Below are 10840 nucleotides of genomic sequence, written 5' to 3' on the forward strand. Positions count from 1 at the left end.
TTGGTGTGGGACGATTCTCGTGTTGGTTGGTTCGGAGCTTTGCTAGTCAGGGCGCGTGCCGTCATCGCCAGGGGTTAAGCAAGCTTGGATCCGAGATGCACGTGACTACGCGTTCCGCCAATTAAACAAGGCACATCCGCGGGGTATGCGATCTTCGACGGTTGCATCCTTTGCGACGACAACGTTGCTGCAGTATGCCTTCGTGCCCTCCCCCGATCCTCCATGTAGTCGGTAGCGCAATGAAGTGGATGTACTGGTCGAGAACTGAGTGACGTACCAATTTTCGCTGTGTCGGTAATGAAGACAGATTGCCGTACGAGCAGCACCCGTGCGTCTGCAGTACAACAAGTAGTCAAAAGGCTGTCTATCGATCGAGATTTTATGGGCTGTTGTCGCGTTCGCGAATTCCACCAGGGGAGCTGACGATGTCAGACGTGTTGCAATGTTGAGAGTCCATGTGGTCGGTCGAGAGGATATCTCACTGCTGGGTGTGCGTGTAGAGTCACTCTTTCGGCCGATACCGCGACGAAAAGGTCTATCACAGCTTTCGAGCGAGTGTCAGAAGCTGCGTTGCTCCGCATGATGGCCAAGCGCGAAGCACCCCGAGCTAGATCCGCGCCGTTGAGCTTGAAGATCAACATACGGCCCGCACCGCGACTGCGGCCCCGCCCAGCCCAGGGCAGTGATCCCAATAAGTCCACCAGTGAGGGCGAAGGTTGAGGGGAGCCGTGCAGATCTCTATCGCATACGATCTTGCTAGATCTATTCCGGTTTCTGCCCGAGTAAAATGTAGACGCGAAGGTTCTATGGGAGAGACGAATGGGGCGGGTGGCATGCTGTCTCCGATCTTCCGAGCCTGACCCAATTTTGGCAGCTGCATCCTCGCTCGCCACATGTTCAGCCCCACGAACAAATGTCATAAAGAGACACGATAATGTAAGGAAGGATATGCGCAATGAATCTAGATAGACTTGGGTTATTGCATGCTAGTCAACGAAGGGCGCATACGTCACCTTCATCTGTGCGGACTGCGGTCAGGGCATCTTGAGAAGAAACGGAGAGAAGCTCGGTGCATTGTGTGCTGATATCCATCTTTACATAGTATGAAGACTTAACCAACAACGATGCCATATAACACATTGCTGGGACCTCAAATCGCGTACTCCAAGGCATGAGCTGAAGAGGAGCTCACAATCGAGCGGCGTTCGTGCTTCTCACGATGAGCAGGAGGGCAAAGTCTGCTACAACTTGCGCGACCCCCTTCGTCTCCATCACCTCCACCACTGGTTTGGTGGTCGCTGTCTTCTTGCCTCCGATGGCGGTCGCGCTACCACTGGCACCCGCGTTTCCAGGCGATCTGTGGCGCCCGTGATCTTGAACCTTCTCTAGGACTGTGAGAGCTCGTCAATCTGATCTTGCGGAACATAACTCTCAGCGGAATCTCTCTGCCTCTTTCGGGTTCGTGGTAATGATGTGTGGTTGCTGTTGGTTGCCTTTGACTTCGAGGTCGACTTGGGTGTTGCCACACTCCTACGAGGCGTCTTTGGATTTGCCGTGGCTTGGGTGGTGTGAGAACGGACAAAAACCGATCCGCGAATAGCGAGTGCTGACATGCGTCTAGCCTCTTTCAATTCGTGACTCGCCTTCTCTATAGCGCGAGCCTTTTGCCAAAGGGGAAGTGCGTCCTTGATAGCTTGAAGCCGATCCGCAAGCGCCCAGTCCAGGTGGCTCTTCAGGATCGCTTGGGCCTTCGCGATCTGCTCCTCCATAGACATACTGCACGAGTACAGTTCTTTCATAAAGTATTTTCCATTGTCACCCCCTTCGCTCCAATGTAGCCAGAGCTGTAGCAGCATCATATCGCATGTAACGGACATGTGCATCGTGTAGGCGGAAGTCGCAGGTATGGTATCGCCGTACGCGGACTCGAAGTATTGCCGATGGTAATTTACGATCGTCGCGCCGTGGAGAGCAGACTTCTTCATGGCGTTAAGGATGGAATGTCCGTCTGCTGCTTCCCACTCGGCAGTGAGGAACGGGAAGGATAGTTCGGGGTTCAGCGCGAAACTAGCAATCTAACGTCAGCATGGGAATCTGGCGAGTGATCGTCAACTCACTTCTCCAGGAACTCGTCATCCTTTTCCGTCAACCCTGAGTCTACACGGGTCACGGTATCGCGGGGATTCAAGTACCCAATGGCGAGATCCGGTTTATATCTCAAGGCTTCCGAATCGGAACTTGGTGGGATTGGGACAAAGTCTGTCGTCAGGGTATAGTCGTGGCTGATATCGATGTTGGGTATGCCACGTGCGTAGCCGGTTCGCTCTCCCTGGAAGAGCAACAGCGGCTCCACCATGTCGACGGCACTCTTCTTGTCCCTGGAGCGGGCCTCTCGATGCTGACAGACGATTTCTCGTGCGCTATGAGCCTGTTCGGGCATGACCGGCGTGTTCAGCATTTGCTCCACACGCTCATTCAGCTCTTGTGGGAAGGCCTTGTCGGCACAGTCGACGATCAGATTGTGTTCGACTAGCTCGTCGATCGTGCGCCGGAACCTTTGGGAGGACGGTGTAGTCGGGGGTGCCATGCTGAGCGAAAACGAAGAAATGAGTTGGGCGGGTGGAAAGATCAATGACTGGCTGGCGATGGTCGAGGAGGCGCTTGTCTAGCAGTCACGTCGAGCATTTTGAGCTCAAGGTCGCGAAATGCAATTTGTTTGCGCGATCGCGAGAGATGTGAGCGATACATGGCGCTAACCCCATGATGGACGATGTCTGCAGCTTTCCGCAAGGCGCCCCGTCGTTCTCGCAAGCCTGACCGAATCTTCTGGTGTGGATGGACGAAGGAGCAAGTGTGCCTGTGATTTATATCGTAGCAAGCGAACATGGACGGCAGTGATCTGAGATGCGAGAGTGGTGGCTGAGAATGGAGACGTGGGGTGGAGGAGGACGCGCTGCGCGCCAACCCTGAGAGCCGCCGGCGCACGCCAAGCGAGCTAGTGCGCGTCACCTGTACACTACCACACCACTCGAGATGAACGACATTGACCCGGGCAAGATTGTACGACATGCACCACCAACATATGTGTGGACACTTACGCCGGAATGTGGACAGTGAGCGAAGTGCATCGCCTACGCAAGTCACCATCGCACCTTCCAACAGGCGCCAGATAGCTGGTTGACATGCAGGCATCGATGGAGCCGGAACCAGCTCTCTCGGCGTCAAATCCACGCCGCTTGCCACTTCACAGACCTACGGGCACTCGGCATACCATCACAATAGCTCTGCTGTCAACAAGCTTCATTTATCAGCACTTCCATTCACGACACTGGCGCCACAAGTACCTTTAGCTGCGACACGGCCGAGGCGGACGCTAAAATCAACACTTTCGTCCCATGTTAGAGGCCGACATGACCGGACTGTGAGGCTTCAGCACCTCCGAATATTGAACCCCATCTTTCACACCCAGACGACTACAAAGCGACCAAGAAGGTCATGAGACGTGCTGAAGTGTGTTTCAGAGCAGACAAGCGGTGTAGACGCAAACATTGCTTCTGGGTTGGGTCAACGTCGTCTCCATGGTCGTGGATCGCAAGACCGCACACTCGAACATGGCAAACGGTTGTCAGAGCCTTGCACTGAATGTCAGGGATCGCATCATCAACCGCAACGATATCTTTCCTGGGATTGGAAAAGTATGGGCCTGCATGACATCGGGAGAGGCCTGAGGCCGACCACCTGCGCGTTCGCTATCCTGATCCGCTAAACAAGATGGCCAGAGAAGTGGGAATCCTCAAAGTTCAGAACGACGACAAGCACAAGGTCGAGGCCGCTTTACCACGGGTGAATTTCCACTACTACGAAGCCAACGGGCATTCGCGAGAATTTGATATGGAGAGGGAGGCCACGCGTGACTTCCAAATAAACAGCCTGATACAGCAGAGATCAGGCATCCGCGTGTACAAGGAGGGTTTTACGACTGGCAAAACCTTCGGTATTTTGACGAACATACACTTCAGCATGAAAGGTGCCTAGTATGCACCAGTGAAGCAGGAGGTCAGAGACAAACCCGACGAAAAGCTCAAGATCAAGGATCTCGGTATTTCCTTGGAGAAATTATGGCGGCACGACATGCACAAGTGGGCCGGCATCGTTAGCTGGATCGCTGAATGCACCCCGTTCGCCGCCCCAGGCGACAGTGGTGCTCTGATATATGCAGTGGAAGAGAGTCAAACGGTGCCCTTGCATACACATTGATCGCCTGATGTTCCAGGAAAACCGCAGCATTTTCTTCGGCCTCGAAGCCTGGTTCGTCGAGGGGGAATGCCATCAGCTCAAGTTGCACTTCTGACCAGCTTGCTCGTCGTCGACATCAAACATCATCCCCAAAATTGCACGACGCCCATCATTCCCCAGATTGTGCGACACCCATCATCCCCCAAATTGTGCGACACCCATCATTCCCCAATTGTACGACACCCAAATACCCGTTCATAGACTTAAATAGATGATGTAATAGCACCGGCTGAGCGGCAGACGAGAATGCCACTAATGTTTCCCACACTGAGTCTCAACTTCGCGTGACCCACGTTTGGCCGTCACGCCAGTATCGTACTGATATGAACCCGATTTCGAACAGATGTCCAAACAAGGCTTTTGCGAGTACTGGGCTTGCCTTTACACAAGCGTGACGCCACATGGCGAGTCCGATAAGGGGCTGGCCGCGTGTCTGAGCCTCCTCGTCTACACTGGCGATAAGGAATTTAACATTGCAGGTCGTAGCATGGTATTAGATGCTTCTCCTAATTAAAGCTCAAGGTGGGAGAAGGCTCCATACGCGCACAGGTAGGCAATGCACTTCACTGGGCCCGATACAACGAAGACTCCTACACTCCACTTCCTACCCCACCAATCCATAACTCTTATTTCACACCCACAAACCATATCCAGCCCTGGAGTTATGGTCAACGACAACTCCCTCGAGAAGCTCATCGATGGCTTCTATGGAGTGCCGCTGCCGCCACGACTTCCGCCCGCACCAACCAAGCGTATCTCCGACATCGCATGGAGAGGTGACGTAGTGGATCCGTTTTCCTCGGAAGGTGGATAGTCAACAGAAGCGCCAGACCAGATGCAGTCCATGAAGATTCGTCGTCGTTGCGCAGACCTCAAATACCTTCGCTATAGGCACCTAGACTACTTAGACCCTAGGTTGTTCCTTCGCGTTTAGCCTACATAAGACATCTATAAGACTATATTTACTTAAATATAAATTTTATTACTTAATAGCTACTACTATTTTTATTTTTCTTTATTTTTTAAACTCTTAGTTAACTTATAAACTATAACTATAAAAATAGTTATTAGTATAAACTTTCTAAAGTAAGTAGCTATAAGTATTACTTATAAAGTATAACTTTTTAAAATTTATTAATATATAGCTAAGCTATTTAAGTTAATAAAGAAGATTTTTTACTATATTTTTTTTTTAAAAAAGTCTTTAGCTTAAAAAGTATTACTTATATAGTTAGCTATATTTATAGTAAATAGTAATACTATATACTTTATAAATAGCTATAGTAAATAAAGTTTTTTTAAATTTACTATATATATTAACTAATACTACTAGTATTTTTAAACTTACTATATTTTTAACTTAAATTTTTAATACTTTTTAAAGTACTAAGTATAGTAAAAGTAGTAAAAATACTAAAAGTTAGTACTAGTACTTTATAAAATACTATTATAGTACTTTAAAAAGTAGCTTAAAATATAAAAATTTAAAATACTAATATAGTTATATAAGTTATATAAGTAATAAAAATACTAAAATATATATTTTATATTTTTTTATAGTTAACTTACTTTAGTATATAATTTTAAAGTTTAGTTCTTTTATTTTATTTATAGTACTATAATAATATAAAGTAAAATAAGTTACTTATAATTTTTAAATTATATAACTACTATATATATAAAAGTACTTCTTATTAAATAAAAGAGATTATAATTTTTAGAGTCTACTTAGACTTTACTATTATAATTAGTCTAAAGTCTAACTAAAAAAACTATTTTAAGTTTTAAAAAATAATAAAGTAGAAAGTATTTATTATATATAGTAAGCTAGCTAGTAAGTAGTTTTTTATTACTATAACTTTTAAGACTAATATTTTACTTTATAATATTAAGATAAGTACTTATAATTACTACTAGAGAGACCTAGAACTTAAAATCTCTCTACTACTTATAAAGCTATCTATCTCTTCTTTTTTAAAGTATATTTATAAAGATATTAAGTTTAGTATTAGTATTAATAAAGAGGTTATATTTAATTATTATATAAAGTATAGAGTAATTTACTATCTTATTAAATCTAGAGATTACTTAGAAGTAGACTAAGAATTAGAATATTAGAATATACTAGGTCTATTTTTTCTCTAGAAAAGATATAGTTAAAATAGTAGATATAGCTTATAAGTAGATTATTTTATAATAGCTCTAATATTACTTTTTATTTATTTAAGTCTATAATATATATTTATATACTCTTATATCTACTTTTACTATTTTTTTATATCTAGTTTTATAGTTTTTAAATTTTCTTTAGTATATAATCTAAGTTAAGATATTACTTTTTATAGTTAGTTTAAGCTTTATTTTTTTTTAATAGCTTACTTAGCTTTATTAAATAAGCTTAAAAAAGATTTTAGCTAAAACTATTATTTAAAGCTATACTTATTAACTTAGTTTTATAGCTTTTAAAGTAGTACTTACTATTTTAAAAGTTTTTTTACTTTTTAGTAATAAAAAGTATAAACTAAACTTTAGTCTTTTAAATAAAATTAGAAAAAGTAAAGTTTAACTTTTTATAAATAAAAATTTACTTTTTTTATAATATAGTTAAGAAATTAATTATAGTACTTTTAGTAGCTTTACTATTAATAAGTAAAATAATATAATTATTAAAAGTAGTTATTTATTAGTAAACTAATAATTCTATAGTAAAAGCTAGTCTAAAAAGAGTAAGGTCTATTACTAGTATATAAAAAGACATATTTCTAAAAAGATTAAAATCTTATATTTAGAAGTATAGGTATTAGGTAGACTAAGGCTTAGGTTCTTAGCGCTACTATCTCTAGTGTAGTAGTTAAAGCTTTTAAAATTTAGAGTAGTAAGATAACTATTCTATAAATACTAATATCTACTTATAGTAGAGAGAATTATAATATAATTATATATTTTTAATAGCTTATAACTAATAAAGCTATAAATTACAAAGTAATAAAATACTAAAATATTTAGTAAGTAAAATTATACTTTTACTACACCTATACTCTTTATTTTCTATTTCTATCTCTATTTTTATTCTTATTCTTATTTTATAGCTTATAGTAAATTAGAGATCTAAAGACTTATTAAAGTAAATAGTAGCTTAAATCTAATACTAAAGCTATACTAGTACACTAAATAAGCTCTTAACTATGTTGCTAATACCTCTTTTATAAGTTCTTCTAGTATTAGTAAGTTTATCTAAAGCTAATCTTATTACTAGTTATATTACTTTTATTAATTATATTTTTATACTATATTACGTTACTTATTAAAGCTTCTATAGACTACTCTAAAACTACTACTAAAAAGAAAGCTTTTAGCTAGACTATTTTAAAAATTATTATATAAACTATTATTAAAGCTATTATAAACGCTATTATTAGAGCTTTTAAAGTTTACTTAACTTATTTTATATTATATTTTAAGACTACTAATACTATTAATACTATTAATACTATTAAGATTATTATACTACTACTATAAAAGCTCTTAATAAGTAAACTAAGATTTTTTATAGTTCTCTATTATAGCTAAGCCTTTAAGTAACTTACTAGTAATATATAAAAGTTTTTTTATAAGCTATACTTACTTTAAAAAAAGTAATAGAATAGTTATTATATTACTAGTATTACTTTTTTTACCTAGAGTAATCTATTAATTATTTACACTATTTATACTTATAACTTTATATATAAAATTAAACTATAGTTAGCTCTACTTATAGAGATAAAAGTAGCTATTATATACTAGTATAAGGTATTTATTAGAATTCTTAGCTAAAGTAATAATAAATAGACTAAAAAAAATAAAGTATTTAAAGTCTACTTCTAGTATAATAATACTATTAAATAGATAGTAGCTATATTAGTATTCTACTATTATAGTTACTCTTAAGAACTAAGCTATAATAGAGTAGTTATCTTTATTAGCTACTTAAGTTATATTATATTAATAGCTAAAGATTAAATATAGTAAGGTATTAATAATATAAATATTACTTAATATAAAGTTTACTCTCTTAGTAAGACCTTAAAAGTAATATATTATTAGTTAGAAGCCTTAGTACTAATAGTAATATATACTAAATATATTAAAATTTTAAAATCTTTTAGTAGTTCTAGAATAACTTTAAAAGCTAGGCGTTTTTTAATATCTTTTTACTAAATAGAGTCTATAAAATTAGGTATAAGGTACTGTAAAAGTAGTTATAACTAAGTAATATAATAAATAGAAAGAAGAAGATTAGTTTAGTATATTACTTTTATACTTACTACTACTTATATAACTATAATATAGCTAAAAAAGCTCTATAGTTTATAAAAATATACTTAAAGTACTATTAACTAAACTATAGTTCTACTTTATAAAAAAAGAATAGCCTATATACTTAAATATTAAGGTTAGAATAGGCTAGAATAGACCTAGTAGTAGTAGTACCTATATATAATTGTACGGTTCTACAGCCACCACTAATCTACTTAATAACTTCTCTTCATTCTTGTCCAATGTATACTGTCTGTCCTCGGATGAACCTGCTGCCCATGGAGCGAGCTAAGGGAATTGAACTAGTTCCGCTTAGCCCAGAAACCCGCGAGGATGGTATGCAGTATATGATGTTGGCTCTGGGCTGACATCGCGGAAACTTGCGGCAGTCGACGAAGGGCGAAGACGGTGCCCTTCCCTGTAGTCGGGATTCGAGGAAGACTCGCAAGATGTTTCATCCAGGAAAGGATTTGTCGGGCTGACGGCATAACGACCTCCGGCACTCTTCGGTACGGGGTGCATTTCCTGGTTGTCTTCCAGATCCGAGTCGTCTCCTAGGCGTTGATGATAAGGTCCAGCGTGGCCAAGCTTACCATTGCAGTCGTCGCAACGACGTTTGCCACAGCAGCAGCAAAGATGACGTGACAGCCACGAACGCGGCATGTTGGCGTCCGGGCCGCGGATAAAGCGACCAGGATGGACTACGTTCCACACGAAGATGGCCAACCACATTGGAGCTGACTCCAGAACGTACAGGAGAGGCTCGTTGCTCGGAAGAGGGTTGCTTGCGCCAAGACCAGCGGAGAACTCGGTGAGACGATAGATAATGCGAATAGTGATAGCCAACAAGCATGCGTACAGCGCATACAGCAACCATTTCCAGCCACCAATCTTGTCCGCGGGCAAGCGTCCCACCCTCTCCGCCTGGAGCTGGTCACGGTGAAACTTGACAACCAACCCCAGAAACAGAACAATGAAGCCTTCCTGCATACCGATACCGCCCATGTATATGTTCAAGCCCTTCTTTTGTGCTTCTAGACTCGCGCCTGGACCTGCCATTCCCCCGCCGACGAGCTGGATGACAAACGAGACAATGTCGAGGGTGACGAAGATGAGTGCGAGGATGGAGGGGGAGAAGAACCGGACCTTGCGAGTGGCCGAGTAGAAGTGAACAATGCGGGCGAAGACCATGTAGGCGAAGGCGTTCACCCAGATAGGCGCTACCAACACCAAGATCTGAGCGACCGTTGCGATGCCGGAGGATTGTTGGTCCTTGGAACCAAGAGCGCGAAACGCATATGCGCCAGTTTCCCAAAGAGCTGCGATGATGATAACCCAGCAGAAGCCGTTGCGGTACACGATTGCTTGAACCAGATGTGCGATCGTGAGCATGCCAAACAGCACGGAGAAAGCTACTGCCGCGGCGAAGTTGGGAAAGTATACCCACAACGCATTGCATGCCTCCGCAGGGACGTAGCCATCGAGCCCGGGAGTCGCGTATGAGCTGAAACCAGGCGTGCAGGTCTCAGGTGGAAGGTCGAGTGAGAGAGATGGTATGGACGGTTCTGCGATCGATAATGTAGGAAGGTCTAATGAGAACGGCGCAATGCTTGGTGCGAAGTCGTCATCGCGACGAGAAGGCGGCGCGGTTGCTGATGGCAGCGAGCTGATGGCATCTCTAGCGGCAACGGCTGAGGAGGGGATGGATGTGGGTGTGGGTGAACCGATGCAGTTAGGAAGCAGCAGGAAGGCGCTGAGAAGCGCAAGTGTATATCTCATGATATGAGCAGCACAGGGGGCGAATTTGAATGTCTATGATTCGTTTTGTGGGCGATGAACACACGGGGCATTACACTGTTTATACATGTTGGCAAAAGGAAGCTGTTGTTGATACATACGTAGGCAGTGCTGGTCTAAGTTTGTGGCGAGGCTGAGGATGAAAGACGTACGCACCTCGCAAGCCTGTCTCAATCGGGCGGCTGAGACATGTACTGTAGATGTTGCTTGCGGATGGGGCGTAAATGGCTTGCATAGCGTGGCTGGCGGCTGTAAGCAGCCACCTCCCCATATTTGATGCTGGAGAGTCGCTTGGCCCCTGGTAGGGATCGCGCGTGCAAGAGATTTTGGGTGATAAGATGCAGCTCGTGCTGGAGAATGAATTGCCGTGGACATGGTGGTACAATGGGGTCCGGTGGTGAGAGACGCTGACCGTACAACCACTCCGAACCGATGTGCGTGTTGAGCG

At 42.2% G+C, this 10840-nt stretch overlaps 2 protein-coding genes across 2 annotated transcripts; both read right to left on the bottom strand.

Annotated features, from left to right (window-relative positions):
* Positions 1-1385: 1385 nt before the first annotated feature.
* On the bottom strand, positions 1386-2587 carry J4E92_010385 (uncharacterized protein; the record flags this gene model as incomplete). The annotated part of the gene is made up of 2 exons (XM_051501723.1): positions 1386-2067; positions 2118-2587. The coding sequence occupies 2 exons, from the start codon at positions 2585-2587 to the stop codon at positions 1386-1388; spliced, it is 1152 nt and encodes a 383-aa protein (XP_051348072.1).
* Positions 2588-8907: 6320 nt separating this feature from the next.
* On the bottom strand, positions 8908-10374 carry J4E92_010386 (uncharacterized protein; the record flags this gene model as incomplete). Its single annotated transcript, XM_051501724.1, has 1 exon — positions 8908-10374. The coding sequence occupies one exon, from the start codon at positions 10372-10374 to the stop codon at positions 8908-8910; it is 1467 nt and encodes a 488-aa protein (XP_051348073.1).
* Positions 10375-10840: the final 466 nt, after the last annotated feature.

This window comes from Alternaria infectoria (genome assembly GCF_024043175.1).
Source record: "Alternaria infectoria strain BMP 0036 chromosome Unknown scaffold_35, whole genome shotgun sequence".
NCBI lineage: Eukaryota > Fungi > Ascomycota > Dothideomycetes > Pleosporales > Pleosporaceae > Alternaria > Alternaria infectoria.